Here is a 19,314-nt window from a genome sequence, read left to right on the forward strand (position 1 = left end):
CTGACTTCAGTCTATTTACATACCAATATCTATTATTTAATAATAATAGTTTTATTTGAATATTAATTCTGAGACTGATTTTTGCTTCTTTTTGGTTGCTATTCCCTGTTGTAAGGGCAGTGCCCCTTAAATTATTACTCTTGTATGATAATTCTATTTATTTACACGAATAATTATAATATGATTATGATAAAATGATGATCAATATTTTAACAAGAAACCAAAACCTACCGTTAAAACCCCAACAAGACAATATGATACAATATGCATTATATGGTACAATATATTGCTAGTCAGTATGAACAGTACTTTACGATATGATATGATTTCATATAAGCACTTTGTTTTTCCATGAATCTCGGGGGTGGGGGGGGTGGACTCCCAGCTCTGCTATCGCACAGTAGAATTGCTTTCTGCTGCAAAAATACATTTACAGACAATATAGCCTTCCCCAACAGCACTCTTTGCTCTCAGATGACTCCAGAACAGAACATATCTGTCACTTTAGCTGAAAATAAAGCAATTTGTTGTGAAATGGGAATTGACCTTTTTTTTATCCTTTTCTTGTTTTAACCTTGTTCTTATGGACACAAATACATTACAGATGACAACAGAAAAAGAGGTCAGTAAAGGTAACGGTCAGAGGAAAAACACATTAGGAGTGAGAATAAACCCAGACTGGGATGACAGTTCTCTAATATTGCATGAATAAGAACCCATTCATCGCCTAAATGTAAAAGGAGCCATTAGTTGATCTGGAAGCACTGGTTATTTACAATATGGTGGCAACAATGGAGAAGAGCTCCAAGCTGGGGTCAGGTTGCTCAGTATTTTCGCAGCAGTAAGTTATAAGCTAATAAAAAATTACTGCAAAAGTAGACAGAAAACACTGAAGATAAAAAGATGTCCCTGAAAATAAGATATGATTATGTTACAAGAAGGATATACTTGCTTCTTGTTTGGCTTTGGTTTCTTGTCATCCTGAAACGTTCAGCATGATGAAATATTTTTTGACTTTCATAAGCTGCTTGACGACGGCCATACGATCTAATGGAGACAGTGAAGTCCTACCGTAACACATAAAAATAGTAACTGTGTCTTTACATAGTGCACAACTGTATTTTTGACTCAAAGAGGTAGTGGCCAAGCAAAGGGCAGGTCATGTAGATGTGTAATTGCTGGTATCAGTATCAACAGCATATTTTTGGATGTAGGTCAACCAGTGACAACTGTGTAGCTGTCACTGGATGGACGATGTGATAGTCCACTTCAAAGAAGGATGTGTAATAGCGCCACTCTGTGGTCACATAATGCAACTGAAGAGACAATTAAAAACACTGCTAACATACTTTAGATATTTGTTTTCTAAAATTGTATGATAAAAGTCTTATAAAGGAAGAAATATAGATAACTAAATTGTAGAGCAATGCTTTAAAAAAATAACTTTGAGTTTTACTCAAATCTTAAATTAAGATTAGCTTTTAAAACATCATTACAGTCCAGTTGATCCATGTGGACAGAAGATAAAAATCAGATTTGGCAATCATATGTAATCTATTTACCATTAACTGAGTGTTTAAGTAAAATGCCAGGTATCATATCTTTACATTTCTGACCATGAACATTGAGCTAATGCATAAGATAGCTTAGCTCATTTAAGTTTTTAATGCCCGTAACTGAATTAATGAGGGGATGGTGGAGTACAAAAAGAATGACATTAAGCCAAAGAAAGAGCCTATTTTTTAATGAATGCCACAAATAATTACAAAGAGCATTTGGCTGGTTAAAAAAAACAAGATGAGATGTTTTTTCATCAGAAAATACTGCATACACGTGTAAAGGAGAAGCTTAGAAGGGCTGATACTCACTGCTTTGTCGAGAGGAGGCAGGCCTGTGCAGCCTTTAGGGAGGTATGCAAAAGGACAGCTATGTCAAAGAGTCTAAAATAATGGCAACAATTGCTAAACATGGGATTAGAGTGCCAAAAGGAAGGATATTGCCAGAAGTATTTACTCACCCATCCAAATAATTGAAATCAGGTGTTCCAATCACTTCCATGGCCACAGGTGTATAAAATCAAACACCTAGGCATGCAGACTGTTTCTACAAACATTTGTGAAAGAATGGGTCGCTCTCAGGAGCTCAGTGAATTCCAGCGTGGTACTGTGATAGGATGCCGTCTGTGCAACAAGAGCACTAGAGCAGTGGAGATGCGTTCTCTGGAGTGACGAATCGCCCTTCTCCATCTGGCAATTTGATGGACGAGTCTGGGTTTGGAGGTTGCCAGGAGAACGGTACTTGTCTGACTGTGTTGTGCCAAGTGTAAAGTTTGGTGGAGGGGGATTATGGTGTGGGGTTGTTTTTCAGGAGCTGGGCTTGGCCCCTTTGTTCCAGTGAAAGGAACTCTGAATGCTTCAGCATATCAAGAGAATTTGGACAATTCCATGCTGAGACTGAGAGCCAGGCCTTCTCATCCAACATCAGTGTGTGACCTCACAAATGCGCTTCTAGAAGAATGGTCAAAAATTCCCATAAACACACTCCTAAACCTTGTTGAAAGCCAAACTAGCCAGTAGACATCGCTCCATTTATTTGCTTTTTTTATCAATATGATTAAGTAATCATGTGAATTATGCATAAATAATGCACACTTTGATGGGGACTCTGTTTAGCTCTGATGCTCTGGTATGTGATTATTCAAGGATACATAAAAGAGGTGAAAATGTATTAGTGCCCATGGGTCACTTGCACTTCTGTAATGGCACCATTAATACCAAGAGGTACGTACAGATTTTGGAGAAACTTATTCTTTCATCCAGATGACATATTTTTTCAGAAACACAATGTAAAGCCTCATTCTGCAACAGCATTGCTTCAAAATAAAATCATGCATGCAGTCCTCTGTTAAAATGTACAGCACATTATAAAGGGAAAAAAATTACAAAAACCAGGCATTATTTACCTACAAGAATGTAATATGTCACCTGAAATTACAAAGCCTATTTTCAAAAAAGCTGGGATGTTGTAAATTGTGAAATACAACAGAATAGAGTGAAACAATTTGAACAAACTCAACACCAAGGCAACATATTTAATTGGTAGACATATATTTTTATGTCTGCAGCATGTTTCAAAAAAGCTGGGACAGGAGCATGCTTACATATTGCATCACTTTTTCTTCTAACACTTTGTACGCATCTCATTGTTGAAATATTGGAAGTGGAATTGGCACTTTGTCAGAAGTAAATGTTGTGAAGGTAAATTCTCTAAGTTAAAGTTTTAACACCACATCTTAACAAAGAACAAGAGAAAGTGCAACAGGTTATGAGGTGTCCTACTTCTCTCTCAGCTGAGAGCAAAACCAGGAACAAAGTGGCAACAGGTATGAGGGAGGAGCACATCCATTAAACCGAAGGGAAAACATTTGCTAGAGGGCAAAGGTGTCGCCTTAAAAAAAGCACGACTCGTTTACAGCAATAAAAGTTTATTATGCCATTAATCATTTATGATTTAACTGTGCCACAGAGAAAGAGAGGAACCAGATCTCTGCACATCTGTGTAATGAAAACATTTTTGGTATTTGCCCTTTAAGTTGTATCAGCATGTTGCACTGTATGGGACTATTTGGGGTTAACAAAAATCCCCTCTCATTTGAAAAAACTTTATTGTATTGAATGTCAGATATTAAGTCCTAAAATCACAGTGGGGGTCAACAACAGCTAAAAGTTGCCAGTGCTCTCTGTGTCTGGGGTAAAGAGTTATTAACTTCCACCAACATTAATGTAAGAACAAAAGCTACATGGCGGGAGCTTCATGAGTTTACATGGCCAGGCAGCTGCATGCAAATCTCACATCACCACGTCCAACAGCAAGTGTCAGCTGTAAAGCACGCCAACACTGGAGTGTAGACTACAGCGGAAACGTGTTCTGTGAAGTGAGAAAATGAGAAAAGGTGGAAGGTGTAACTGTGAACTCTAAAGAGTTAACACCCAAAACTGGTGATGTATAAAATCTGTGTGCTCAGGATCTGATCTTTTTACTGCTATGATAATTTAGAAAAAGTACATATCAGCTGACTAGCTATCTCAAAACAGATCATTTGATAATTGGTATTTCTTTTTGTTTTTTTCCTGTTGGTCCCTCGTAGAGGAGCAGACAAATGGAGTCACTGGATCCCCATAAAACCAAAATCTCTGAAATCTTTTCCCAAGACTTTCCTATATGAACAGCAGAGGGTGCTGTTGCATCACTGCACACAGTGACAGCAGTTCAGACTGATTTATTTGACACCTCTGATTTAACCCTTTCAGTGCTTTATGTCATGATGCAGTTGTTACTTGATCTCAGGCATCAGTAACAGTGGCAAACAACTATTTTCCTATAAGTAATTAAGCGGTCAGTAGAGGGTAGTTACGGGATTAATAAGGTCAGTTATTCCTCCTTTTTTTCTCCTACAACTATCAAAATTCCCCCTGTCAAAACCTGGACAGAAAAACCTGCCTGGAAAAACAGATGGATGATACTTATTTAGATTCAGTCAGAATATACCTCCACATTCTGGCCACAAGCTGTCTGCCTTTGAAAGGGTCCTCATATCTGATCTTTGATGCCAGGCATGGTTAGGCCTGTTTAGAGGATTTCTTTAGTCTGTTTCATTGAACTAGACCTACAATCTTCAATCTGGTCCCAAAGCTCTTGTTAATGAATAGAGGAGAACGTATTGAGATGAGAGGAGGTAAAATTCTAAGGTGCTGCAAGTGAGGATACATGGGAGCAGCTTTTACTAACAGACACGCCCTCATGTACGATATGATTCACTGATTGGACACTTCAGCACCTCCAGTTTCTGTACAGCATCAGCAGTTTGTTAACTGAAAAAAGATGGACCACACTAGATTATAACTCATTTATTATTAGTCAGCTGATAATGATAACAGAGCCTGCATTAGTACTTGTACAACCCCAGTTCTAAAAGAGCTGGGGTGCTGTCTACACATCAAAGTTAAAGCTGTATCATCTAAAGAAGAAGTCCTCTCTGGGCCCAAACTCATTTGAAATGGACATAGACAAAATGGAAAACTGTTCTGTGGTCAGATGAATAACAAGTTTGAAATTCTTTTTGGAAAACACAGACACTATGTCCTGCAGACTAAAGGGGAGAGGAAACATCCAGCTTGTTATCAGCGTACAGTTCAAAAGCCTGCCTCTCTGATGGCGAGGGCAGCTTACTCATCTGTAAAGGCACTATCAATGCTGTAAAGTATAAAGACATTTTAGAGCAACAAAAATGGCAAAGATGACCCAGGGCTGTTGAATAGCTAGAATCCTACATTAGACAAGAATGGGACAGCATCCCTCTCCCATAACTTCAGCAACTGGTCTCATCTCCCAGATGTTTACAGACTGTTATTAAAAGAAGAGGAAATGCTACACAATGGTAAGCATGGCCCTGTCTACCTACTTTTTTGCAATGTGTTGCTGCCATCAAATTCAAAATTAGCTTTTTTTTTATGAAATAGTAAAATGTCTGAGTTTCAACATCGGGTATGTTATGTTCTTTTGTAAATAGAATATGGGTTTATTCTGACAACAGGATGCAAATATGAAAATAATCGCATTGTATAATTTAAATTTTACATGCATGGAGTCTCTTTGACATGTTTGATCAAGTTTGGCATGCCACTGTCTGCCACCCAAAAGGTAAAGGGCTCTTAAGTCTGTGGGTGCACCAAATAAAAAAATACTATAAATATTAACCATCACTGCAGATTAAAAATCTAAAAAATCTTCACAGTATTTTTTTCCCCACTGAACCTGGATTTAACATTTTAATCCCCTGATAATGACCAAATCATGTTCACTCAGTCTTAAAATGTGCAAAAAATGATGACTAACCATCTGCAACAATAAGTTTGATTTTAGATGGACTTCCCATGAGCCAAACCTTTTCTGTTTGTGGTTTATTTATAGAACTCCAGCCTTTGTCCTCAGGGATTAGGATGTTCAGAGGCTGAGCAGCACAGCATGATGGTTAGTTGTGTGTGTCCACGCCTGTCAACTATAATTGAGAGCACTGCCGTAGACGGACAGGCAGATTATATCAGGCAGCATGTTAACCACTCCTCTAGTTATGTGCTGAGGAACATAACATCAAACATACCCAACAATTTCACAACTTTTATCTAAAAGTCCTCTGAATAAAAAGTCCTCTGAATAAAAAAAAAAAAAAAAAAAAAAAAAAACAGACACAAACACCATGTGTATACTGCAATAGACTTTATTAAAATAAACCTTTCACAATCCATGCAACACACAGCCAAGCAGAACATATTGATCAGGAAGCTGACTGACAAAATTAGAGGAATTTACAACACCGTTTAGTGACATTACATATCATACATGATCACAGATACACACACCAAAGTGAAATAGATGTTCTGTGGATGGTGACAGACAGGAGACTATAATGAAGGTGTTTTACATACATTTGTTCGTCATTGGAATCTCTGTTAAACTTTGGGGCTTTATGCTAAAGAAAGTGATTTTGAGGGTGTAAAGACTTTCACAAGACAGTTAATAGATGGTTAATAGACAGTGTTAAAACTGATACTAATAATGAACTGAGAAATAAAATATTTTTTTATTTAAACTATTGTCTTTTTCATGAAATACAACTTAACATGATGGAATTGTATGGAAGCCCTTAAAGGACACCAACCAGTACATATTAGACAGACTGAAAAAAAAAAAAACATTTTTTAATTTCATTTATATTTTTGAGATCTCAATCTTTAAAACTCATTTGTTTAAGTTAGCAAAATTAATTTTACTCTTTTAACTCATCACTGATGAGCCTGTATTTTTATCTCAAGTTAATTGATGGGATAAGCCAAGATCTCAACCAGAATTACATGAAATATGAAGTGAAAATTAAAATGGTTGGACGGCAAAGGCCTCTGTCATACCATAAATAAATTATTCTTTTATTATCTATAATTATAATTACAATAAATGGCTCTGTGTCCTCCATAAAGTAGCACGTCTTTTTCTTGTCCTGTTTACAGACAAGTGATTGTCTTGTGCTACTGTTTGTTCAAATTACACTCTTGTGTGTATGACACTTTATAAATTTAATAGATGTGTACAAAGGAAAAAACAAAAATATATGTACATTCCTGCCATCATAAATGAAATAAATATATTTTTGTTAATGAGGTCATGAATTATTTAACCCTCCAGTATCATTTAAGAACTACCCTAAAAAGCCATTCATGGACAAAAATGTCACTGTGAAAAACACTGAATAAAAAATAAATAAAAATATTTTACCCCATTTTTTTTATGAATTCTTTTTTTTAACCTCAGCCCTGACCAAAGCTGCTAAGTATTAGAAAGTTTAGGGGTTTTAAGTTTTAAAATGCCAGATTGACAACAAGAGGTCATAATTGTTCTTTATCTTAAAAAAAAATCAGAAATATAAAAAATTTAGAAAATGAGTTGTTTTCTACAAAATAAAAGGCAGGTGTTGTTTTTTTTTTTTTGTTTGTTTGTTTGTTTTTGTTTGTTTTTGTTTGTTTGTTTGTTTTTGTTTTTTTCAAGCATAGTTCTGGCTAGTAAAGGATAGGCAACAAAATAGATTGTGTAGTATCCAATTAAAAACTTTATTCCTTAGCCATTTATGGACAAAAATGTCCACTTACAAAAAATGTAATAAAGTAATACAGATTCATATTTTCAACTTTTTAAAAAATCTGATCTTTCAGTCAACTTCAGTCCTAATTAAATCTACCAAATATTCAATTATTTTCAGTATTTTAACCCTTTAAATGCCAGTTTTCATACATGGTGTCACAGTAATGAAAATCACAAACAAAAAAATTATTCTCTAGTCTGGATATGTCAGACTTATCTGACACATCTATATGCTACTATGCTTGAAAAAAGACAGTTTGTTAGTTTGTAGTCAAACTGGCACCAAAAAGGGTAAAAATCAGCAAAATGTTCAAATATTTGGTCGTTATTGTCAAAATAATAAAAAATTACAAATGAGAAAAAAATGTAACTATTTTTTTGTTCATGTTTTTCACAGCTGACATGTTTGTCCACGAATGGCTTACTAGGGTAGTTTGAACAAAGTAAACTTTAGGCCCTTGAAAAAAAAAATTTGGATTTTAAAAATCTATCAAGACAAAAACCTTCCTACAAAAAAAAAAAAACGTGCCATTCACAAAGACACAGACAAAATTATCACAAAATAAAAGTGAAAAACTGACCCTTTTGGACAAAAATGTCCAGACTGATATGGAGGGTTAATGCACTTTCACAAGGGATTTAACCTGATCAGAGAACATCCTTAAACATTACATTTATAAAGCCATTGATACAACATACATTGAGTAATGTGAGAAATCAAACTTTGTCATTCATGTCCTCCATGTCTCACTTGAAATAACCACAAAAAAGAAGCCGCACATTGGCTCAGATTTTGTTACACACACAATGTGCAATACATTCATTGCAGAAATAAAAAAATTACCCTAAAACCACATAGCTAACCCAGCAAAAATAATTTAAATAAAGACACAGAAGCAGCAAAGACAGTAGAGATGAATCTGCAGAAGAGGGCTGGTTCTCTGAGGACGAAATATTACAGTCTCACTCTGTCATTGAATAATTCAGAAAAGTAATATTCAGAATCTCTGACATGTTTTTTTCTTTCTCATTATTCTCATATGCTGTAAATTTTAAACCCAATTCAAAAAAGGTTGGGATGTTGTGTAAAATGTAAATAAATACAGAACACAGTGATTTTAAAATCCTTTTAACCTAAATTCATCTGAATAAGGCACAAAGATGAGATATTTATTGGTGAGCTGATAAACCTCATTGTCTTTGTTTCTTTGTGCTAGCTAGGCTCGCACTGTCCCACTCTACCTCTGAGGTTTTTGCACCCTGCTCCTGTGAGCGACCAAGCTGTCGACATTGAATGACCTTCAACCCCACAGGCAATGCTGCAATAACAACCAGCATTATTCTGTGAGAGACAGAAACACTTCAAAAAATCGTTGTCAGTTTACACAGTGCATTGCTGCATTTATAAATCTAAGTTAAGACTACCATGAACAGTAAAACCATCAACAACATCCTGTGCTGCCAACTTGAGAGAGAGATGGACTGGCCTAAAGAAGAAAAATGTGATCTGACAGAACCACTTTACAAATGGCTTTTGGAAACAACATCTGTTGAGTTCTGCAGACTAAAAAAGGACCATCCAGACTGTTACCAAGACAAAGTTCAAAAGTCAACATCTGTGATGGTCTAGGGGTGTATTAGTGCCCATGGCATGGGTCACTTGCACATCCATGAAGGCACCAATAATGCTGAGAGGTACTGACAGGTTTTGGATCAACATATGATTGCATACAGACAACATCTTTTTCAAGGATGCCCCTGCTTATTTCAGCAAGACAATGCCAAGCTACTTACTGCAAGAGTCACAACAGCATGGCTTCACATTAAAATAATGAGGGTATTTGACTGGCCTGCCTGCGATCGTAACCTGTCTACCATTGAAAATGAATGGCCAATTATCAAGTGCAAAATATGGTTAGTGTCTTCAGTCCTCAGATGTTTACAATGTTGTGATGAAGAACAGGTAAATATGCTGCTGTCCCTACTTTTTTGAAAATTTCAGGTATCAAATTCATAATGTGTGTGTGTATTTTCACAAAAACAATCAAGTTGCTCAGTTTTAACATTACATATCTATTCTTTGTGCTGTATTCAATTAAATCTAAGTTTATTAGCAAATCAATTAATTTGCATTCCTTTGCAAATCGTGTTTTTATTCACATTTTACATCCCAACTGTTCAGGAAGTGGGGTTTATATTTCCTCCATCATCAACTTGTTTTTGACAAGCCTGCAAACAGAAAATACCTATGGAGAGAGCAGTAAAATCACGGGTCTTTCCCTTTACGACATTTAACAACAGCATCAAGAAATCTCCGTCCTAACTTTGGTGATCATTAAGAAGTCAGACCTGTTTTGTCAATGACTGGGCTCCTGCAAAAGCTCAAAGGTCATCTGTGTGATGTGCCGCCATGCGTGTTGGATATGACGTGACTCAGTAGTGCGTGCACAGATGGCGAAGCGTAGGACAAAGCGGCCGGAAAGCTGGCAAGGCACGAGGTGGATCTCTCTGTTTTTAGTGATCCTTTTCAGCAAGTTCTGGTTCAGCTCATTGGAGCCCTAAGAGGATGAAGAAAGGAAATATTACTGCTGAAACTTTTAGAATTGAAAAGGCCATGAAATTCATTAGATACTTCAGTTAACTCAAATCACACTACTGGTCACAGTATGTTTCTATTTTGTTTCCCAATCGCCATCGGGAGTGGTCTTTTTTCATATTATCAATGTACACGTCTAGAATAATAAATGTTGTTACCTTGAGTCTGAAGCATACTAGTCCCATGATGACCTCAGCACAGATCTCAAATCTCTGATCTGCTCGTACCAGACTCTCAAACTCCTTAGCCAGGGCCACTTGCTGTAAAAAAACAAAATAAAAAATCTAGCCATATAGTCTTCATTCACAAACATTTGTGATACAATATGGGTTGTTCTGAAGAGCTCAGTGTGTGGTACTGTGATAGATGCCACCTTTGCAATAAGACAGTGTGAGAAATTTCATCCTTGCTGGATGAAGCATTTAGGAACAACAGCATATCAGCCACAAAGCAGAAGACCAAGTAAAGTCACAGAGCAGGGTCAGAAGTCGCCAACGCTTTGCTGGTTCCATAGAAGACCTCCAAACTTCCACTGGCACAAATGTAAGCACAAAAACAAAGTTTCCATGGCCATGCAGCTGCATGCAAGCCTTACATCACCAAGTACAATGCCAAGTGTCGGATGGAGTGGTGTAAAACACACCGACACTGGACTGTGGAGCATTGGAAACGTGCTCTGTGTAGTTGCAAATCACACTTCTCTGTTTGGCAGTCAGATGGGCAAGTCTGGGTTTGGCGGAAGAGGGATAATGGTACTGGATGGTTTTTCAGGGTTTGAGCTAGGTGCTTTATCTCCACCCAAGGCCAAGCTTAATGCATCAACATACCAAGGCATTTTAGACAATGCAATGCTTCCAATTTTGTGCCAGCAGTTTGAGGAAGGCCCTTTTCCATTCCAGCATGACTGCGCCCCAGCGCCCAAAGCAAGGACTAAAGACATGGATTGATGAGTTCAGTGTGGAAGAACTTGACTGGCCCACACAGGGCTCTAACCCCAAACCCATCAAGCTCCCTTGAGATGAACTGGAACAGAGATATTGAGCCAGGCCTTCTCGTCCAACATCAGTGCCTGACCTCATAACTTCTCGTCAGGATGAATGGGTACGCATTCCCACAGAAATGCTTCAAAATCTTGTGAAAAACTTTCAAAAAAGAGTGGAGGCTGTTACAGCAGCACAAAGGAGGGCAACTCCAGTTTAAAGTACATGGATTTGAAAACAATGTCATTACAGTCCCTGTGGGGTCAGTGGTCAGGTGGCTGAATACTTTTGTCCATATACAGTATTTAAAATTTCATATAGCACAATATGAGAGACATGTTTCTTTGGACTACCTGGAAAATGAATGAACAGCAACTTTTGACCCACTTGTAATTATAATTTAGTCCATTTCATAACCAACACCAAACTCCTCACACAAGCTTTAAAGAGCGAAGCATACATTTGATGAACAATTACTTAAAGTTGATGGTATGAAGTATCCAAGAATGATCTTTAAAATGTCTGCTTTTAGCTGTTTTATAGTCTAAATAGCCCACAGATTCTACAAGTAAAGACTTTATGCAAATTCCTACAGAGGCTGTAATATGTAATCTTTTCACTAGATGGCAGTGTTGTATCAGTGCTAGGTACAATGCTGTCTGCTATACACATACAAGGACTTCTCCTGAGATCAGTCTGAAGCTCTCAAAACCCGAAAATGCCACCCCTTGACAATGATTGTAACTATCAATAACCAAATGAAAAGATCAAACTAATGAACAGAACACATCCTGGTCAGAAGAAAGTTCAAACAAATTCAAATCAGGAGTAAATAGCCATGAAATTGTCTCTATTTTTCATTTTTTATGTCATCATGTTTCTTCTTTAATTCAAAAGGCACTATGTGATCAAACATGCTTCTTTGGTGAAATGTTTCAAAAAGGTCACTGAGATACTAAATGCACACACTTCATGCTGAACACTGCTCTAGACAGACAACTGGTTGACCATCAATGTCCTGTTTTTCATTCCTATTCAGTATGTAACATGATTCAGAGATCTTTAGAAGTTAATGCTAAGTGGAATACTGGAGGAACTGCAGGAACAGCATTGTCTTCATTTTCAACACAACAGGGTGCCACATGGGCTTTAAGTATTTGTGCTCATAAAGATCAGGAATGCTCTATAGTTACTATCAGTAATGAAAAAGGCTGCCAAAATAACAAGCTAACTTCCATTCATTGGTGACACCAAAAATAGCGTATCAAAAAAATCAATCACAAATGAATCACACTCTTGTGTCATATGTTTGTGTTTGTACAGCTGTCTACAGTTGCTTTACAACTTTGATTAAAGACACAGCCAACATTTCATGGCCTTTTGAGTTTTAATATTTTATCCATCAATTGATCAACACAGTCCAAGACTGATTATCAAAGACGGCCTGCATCAATCTCTCTACTGAGCGAACACACAATCACCTACGAGCACAGATGTGCTGAGGTACATTATACCCAAACGTAGTTTAATTTGTAGGGAAGCTAAGGGAAGCTCAGCTCCACTGAAAAGGACACAAGCTACCATGAAAGCCTCAAATGAGACGTTTAGGGGGAGCTTTAAAACGTTAACATGTACGTTATTTTATGTTATGTACAGTAAGTTTCCTGACCAATAGTATAATATCTCAATGCTGTTTGTATCTATTCCTGCTGTGGTCATTCAAGCATGGCAGGGCTGCACTGTAAAAGGCCCAGAATTACATGTACCTGAACTTATCAGTGAGTTAGAGTGTTTGATTTCAGACAGCATTAACTCCCTGCTGCAGAAGTGGCAGAATGACTCTTAACTCTGATGTCTGACTGGGCTGCACCCACATAAAAAGTCTGTACTGTTATTCCGTTTTTGCCATCTTTTGCCATCTTTTTTCCACTTTTCACCCATTTCTTATTGACACTTTTAGCACATTTTTGCTGCTTTTACCCAAATTTGCCACTTTAACCACATATTTGTCGCTTTCTGTTTGGTTTTACCACTTTTTACCCATTGTTACTGCTTTCTGCCCATTTTCACTTTTCAACCTGTTCTACCACTTTTTACCAGTTTATGCAACTTTTCACCCATTTTTGCCACTTTTTTAGCACTTTTATCAGATTTTTGCTGGGGTTTTTGCCACTGTTAACCTACATTTGCATTTTTCATAATTGTGTAATTGTTTTCCATTTAAGTTGTTTAAGTTTGTTGTGTAAGTTTTCTCTCCTTTTTTTCTGGCATCCTGTCTGTGTGCATTATGGCCTTGCTATGAAGTCTGACATTACTTATCTAAGCATTTAGTTCTGTGTGCCCATCCACATTGTCAACATCACCGATAAAACGGTAATTCTGTTTTAAGAAAAGAGTTTATATTTTTTTAAAAGCCTATATTTTACTACAGCATAAAATTCCCTTCTTTTCTGCTCTGTAAGATTGGTCATTATTCAGGTTAAAAAATAAAATATCCTTATCATGACTTTACAGTGGACCATGATTTTCCTGACCTACACTGGCCCCCAATTTGGTTGGACCCCAGAAAGCTCTCTCCTTCATCCCCCGTTATGGATGGTCTTGGCTAGAATAGAACGCCTTGAACCAGTACTTGCTGTATTTACATGTAAAGATAAAGTTTAACTCTGCTCTACACTGGACCAAAAGCAAAGACTCAAACTGCCTAATCAAATCTAGAAGACAGGATGCACAGCAGAGTAATACGTCATGGGTTATGGCTGCAGGGATCAATCCCTCTGCTGCCGCGTCATTTAAAACAGAGTAAACATAAACCAGGCTCATTTGATTGACAGAGCAGACTGGAGGGAGGAAGAGGAGCACGGGGGGGCATGCAAGGGTGAGGCATAGAGAGGAGACTTGGAGGAGGAGAGGATGGGCAGGGGGAGGAGGAGAAATGAAGGAAAATGTTTCTATAAAAAGAAGAAACAATCCAGACATGAATGACTGACAGGATGTGCTGATGGAGGCAGAGATGAAGGCACTGAGGAGACTTCAGTGGTAAGGAGGATTAGCCGGGGTGAGGAGGTGGGGGGTTGGGAGACAGAGGAAAGGGGTGGCATTTACTATAAAGAGCAGGAATATGTGATGTTAGAAGGGTTTTTTTTTCTGACAGGAGTGGAATATTGAGCAGGAATAAAATACAAAGACAAGCAAATTAAGAAAATAGACTTATCACTGCTGTTAGCTAGTTAGCTAGCTGTGCTAACCTTTCAGCCGTTTACTAGCCTAATAAGTAGGTCAGGTCTTGGATTAAGTTGCTAACACAATGGGATTGCATCACTGACATGACACCTATTTTGTGAAAATATCACCAACACACAAACATAAACATGAAACCTTAATGAACATCTTTATAAAAACAGCAAAACACCAAACAGTACCACTATAATGTTTTTCATTCGTGAGGAGTTTTAGCTGGTTATTAAATGGTTAGTAAACTGAATTACATGAATACCTCTTTATGATCTAGAAAAAAAATAAAAGACCATCATTATGAAGATCAGTTTATCTAAAGAGAACTGGATGTCACTGAAGTTCATATGCAAGTAAAGGCAGGTGAGTGAATACTTTTGGCAATATAGTGTATCTCTCACAGCTTCCATTCTTTCTCTCTTCCCGCCCTGGCAATCACCTGACTATGGGAGTTCACTCACTCTCTTAAGTAGTAAGCCTAATCAGATTCTGCCACAACCTCCTGTCAATTATTTTTTATTTATTTATTTATTTAACATTTATTTAACCAGCAGAAAACCTCCCTGAGATTAAAAAATCTCTTTTTCAAGAGTGTCCTGGCCAAGCCAGCAGCATTATCACTCTGCCTGTCGCTTCAGTGTCGACGCTACAACCCTCCTCCATCCCAGCCGCCCCCATTCAGTTCATCAGCATCTTGTGCAGATCCTCATCTTATGCTCTTCTTATTCTGCGTACCTAAGTCTCCTCCTTCAAGCCACCTCACTGGTGTCCTGGTCCAGCTTCTCAGAAGTCTACTTCCCATCTAATCCTGCATCCTTCATCAACAGCACAGGCGGCATCCTATCACAGTACCACGCTGGAATTCACTGAGCTCCTGAGAGCAACCCATTCTTTCACAAATGTTTGTAGAAACAGTCTGCATGCCTAGGTGCTTGATTTTATACACCTGTGGCCATGGAGTGATTGGAACACCTGATTTACATTATGTGGATGGGTGAATGAACACTTTTCGCAATATAGTATATTTGCAGCCCTGCAATACAGTTTTCAGTCCAAACTCACCAGTTGAGAACCACCATTTTATGGAATTTGTGTTAATTGTGTTAAGAGATCACAACCAGCGTTTTGTAGGTTTCCAGAAGAGGAGTTCTACCTGAAGACACCCAGTAGGCTATCATGTGTATGGACTAAAATTGATCTTTTTTTTAGAATTTGAACCAGGAATTCAGGAGTAAAGTTACATGAAGACTGAAAGCAACCAGTGAAGTCTGATTCCTACCTTGCGTATATGAGCCTGCATGCCTGAGAGTCCATACATTCGGAAAACAAACCACATTTTAAGAGAGCGAAATCTTCTTCCAAGAGGAATCTGCCAATGCTGTGAGACAGAAGAAGAAGGGAATAGGCCATTATACCTAGACTATGTTCACCAGCATTACCTAACTTTCTTCAAGTTGTAGTGCATCAATAATGACATCTTACCCTGTAATCTGTGACCAGACCTGTTGAAAAGAAAAAAACTTTAAAAAAAAAAGTCACACTGATACATTTTAAAAGGTGGGATGTCTGACACTGCTCGTGTGTAAATTCTTCTCTTATTGTTAGTCGTTGCTGTGTTTTGGATTTAGCTCTGTTGTCCAGGTGTTGCCTTCATCAGCCCACCCACCATATCTAAATGATCACAGCACTGTCAGTCCACACGCACTATTAGCTACAGATAGCTCATCTCTTCAGAAAGGATCCCTGTGTTAGCTGCTGCTAATAACCTCTAATTAGATTGAAGAGTCCGGATTGTGTGAGCTAGGGCTTTTGTAAGGTGCTGCAGTGAGGAGGGAGGCAAACACTGGTTGTCTTTTGTGTCGTCTGCTTGTCTGTCAGACAAATTATAGAGCAGATCTGATCCCATCTGCAGGCTGAGAGCTGTACACCAGCATTAACAGAAGCTTCAGACTCATCTGCAAAGACACTAAATCATATCACGGGAGATTTAAGGGGAAGAATAAGTTTGTGAAATTTTACTATCTACAGTATGTAGCTCAGTAGTAGAGCTGGTTGTCTCTCAACCAGAAGATCAGGAAAAGTACCATGAGTTGTCAAGTCTGATATCTACAAAAACATTAAAGAAGCTTGGAATGGGTATCAATATTATTTAATTTTAATAGAATTGTATACAGGTTTAAAATGGAGCATTAAGGAAATCATAATTGAGATGTCGACTAAAGTTGGCCAAAAGGCATGTGGGAGATTCAGTGATCAAGTGGCAGAAAGTTCTTTGGTCTGATGAGACAAAAATGGAGCTTTTTGGCTCTCAGACAAGACGCTATGTTTGGCAAACACCAAACACTGCACAACACCACAAACACACAGCATCATGCTGTGGGGGTACTTCTTGGCAGCCAGCCCTGGAGGGCTTGTAAAGATAGACAGTAACATGGATGTGGAAAATATAGGAAAATCCTGGAGGACTATCTTATTCAGTCTGCAAGAGAGCTATGTCTTGGATGTAGATTTATTTTCCAGCAAAACAAAGACAAGAAGTATGCAACAAAAGCTACACAGAAATGGTTTCAAGACAACAAGGTGAAAGTTCTGGAGTGACCGAGTCAAAGACCAGAACTCAATCCAAGAGAATTTGTAGCTGGACTTTAAAAGAGCTGATCCCCGTGCACCTTGACAGAGCAGTTTTGCAAAGAAGAATGGAGTGAAATTGCAGTGTCCTGTTGTGCAAGCCTGTTTTAGACCCTGCTACACAGACTCAGTTCTGTGATTGCAGCCAAAGGTGCATCTACTAAATACTGACTAGAAGGGGGTAATTATTTATGCAGTCATTAATTTCATATAACATATTTTTATTTAATAGACCTTTGTGTGCAGAGAAATCTGTTTTTGTTTTGACATTAAAACATTTTGTAATTTATTTATTTTTTGTCAAAGAAAGCCAAATTTTATTGACCATTGTTGATTTGTAAAATCAATAAAACAGGAAAACATCCATGAGGTAAATACTTTTTATAGGCACCGTATTATAAATTGATCCTGTAGGTGCTTCTTTACCTAAAACCTTAAAACCAATTCTTGAAATCATCACTTTTACTGTAAAAAGATTGACCAGCTATTGCTGGACTGAAAATGTCCCTCAAAGGAGAACACACACTGCCTTGACTGTGATATGAACAATAAAATAGGCCAAACTTTTTAGGCTTTAGCACAAAAATGTGTCTGATCAGTATTTACTGTTTGAAATCACATAAGAGTAATGACTTTACCTGACTCCTGATTTTCATGTTTTAGGTAAAGTGGTTCCATCTTGAAGGCTCCAATGATGTCGGCCCTCTTCTTCACCCTGAAGACAAGAAAAAAAAATCATTACACCACATGACATATGATGTATAGGTCATGATTTCTTTAATGTAATACTTTTTTGTTAGTATTTTATCTCAGATCAACAGTTCTCAACTGATGGTTCAGGACCCAAAAGTGGGCCCCCAAAAGATTGTAGCAAGAAAAGAGTAAGATGCATGGAAGTTCTAAGTGAGCATGCATCCATGCATTTTATTTTTACTCCATTTTGCCATGATAATGAGTACATTTTGGTTGTTTTTTAAAATTCATAACTTTTCTATCTCATTATTTTGAGATAGAGCTAGCTACCTTTACTATGTTTCTCGTGTTAAATTGATCACTAGAAAACAACCTAAATTAACATATTATCACAGGAAACAGAGTAGAATAAAATATATGCAAGCATGTCCTCCCAAAGTTTCTGTAACAATAAACTTTTTCAACATGCATGTTTTGTTCTGTTTATTAAGTCATACTTCTAGTTCCCATATCCAAACTACAACCTTTTTCATTTAAAACATTTGAGTGGCAGAAATTTCTAGGAAATTTTGGTTGTAATTTCAAGGGGCATCTGGCTGCTGACCGCAGATCTCATTCCACCTTATTCATCAACAAAGTCTGATGGTTGCATTCATGAAATGACCACACTGAAAACATTGCAGACTAAGCAACATTTCATAGATGAAACAGAGAAAGGTCAGTGGTCTAATCAGAAATTAAATTCTGTATAGACCCTTTGTAATAGTAGTTACACGAATGGTGGCTTTCTTTAGCTTCTTCAGCTTCAGGTAAAGCTAACATAGCTTTGTTAGCGAAGTAGCTAAAATTATTTCTAGTGAGTTTTAACACATGAGCCAATGTAGCTACGATAGCTTCAGCCAAAGCTAACAAAGCTAAAGTGAGCCACTATTCGCATTCCAAAATGGGTCAAGCTCACAAACATAGCATTATCTTGGGTAGCTTATGTAGTTTGGTTTGCTTTAGCTTTAGCTAGGTTAGCTACATAACTATAGATTATAGATGTATATATTAGCTATGTTGCTATGTTATCTACATAGTTAACATTGCTCTCACAACTTTAGCCCTGGCTACATAAGCTGCATTACAGTATTTCAAGGAGGACAAGCTTTTTCCTCTAAGTACACTGTTTATTTTGCTTTATTAAAAGTTTTGCGATTAGGTTTTGCAGGTCAGGTTTTTGACTTTTAACTCTTGGTAGCCCAACCTTTTCTTTAAAAGTTCAAGTGTATGATATTTAACATGGCAGCATTTAGCAAAGCAAGCTTGATTAAAAAATAAATAAATAAATAAATAAATAAATAAATAATATTTATTATTCTGACATATCGTCAGAATCGTGTGTATCCAGCGTTTTCTTGAGAGCACCAGAAACTATAGACTAAGCAGAAACTTTTATATCAGCCCATGCCCTTTAAGGAGCTCCGTATAATATAAAGTTTTCAGATTAAA

At 37.4% G+C, this 19,314-nt stretch overlaps 1 protein-coding gene across 1 annotated transcript in view; it reads right to left on the minus strand.

The window, feature by feature from the left end:
• Positions 1-6,300: 6,300 nt before the first annotated feature.
• Positions 6,301-19,314, minus strand: part of ddc (dopa decarboxylase) — a 32,933-nt gene continuing 19,919 nt past the window's right edge. The window contains exons 10-14 of the mRNA XM_041794379.1: positions 17,769-17,845; positions 15,985-16,004; positions 15,782-15,880; positions 10,447-10,548; positions 6,301-10,250 (exon numbers count right to left, since the gene is read on the minus strand). Of these exons, the coding sequence (XP_041650313.1) occupies positions 10,050-10,250; positions 10,447-10,548; positions 15,782-15,880; positions 15,985-16,004; positions 17,769-17,845 (499 nt within the window). The 3' untranslated portion in view covers positions 6,301-10,049. The remainder of the gene's footprint in view (positions 10,251-10,446; positions 10,549-15,781; positions 15,881-15,984; positions 16,005-17,768; positions 17,846-19,314) is intronic.

This window comes from Cheilinus undulatus, linkage group 8 (genome assembly GCF_018320785.1).
Source record: "Cheilinus undulatus linkage group 8, ASM1832078v1, whole genome shotgun sequence".
In the NCBI taxonomy this organism is placed as follows: domain Eukaryota; kingdom Metazoa; phylum Chordata; class Actinopteri; order Labriformes; family Labridae; genus Cheilinus; species Cheilinus undulatus.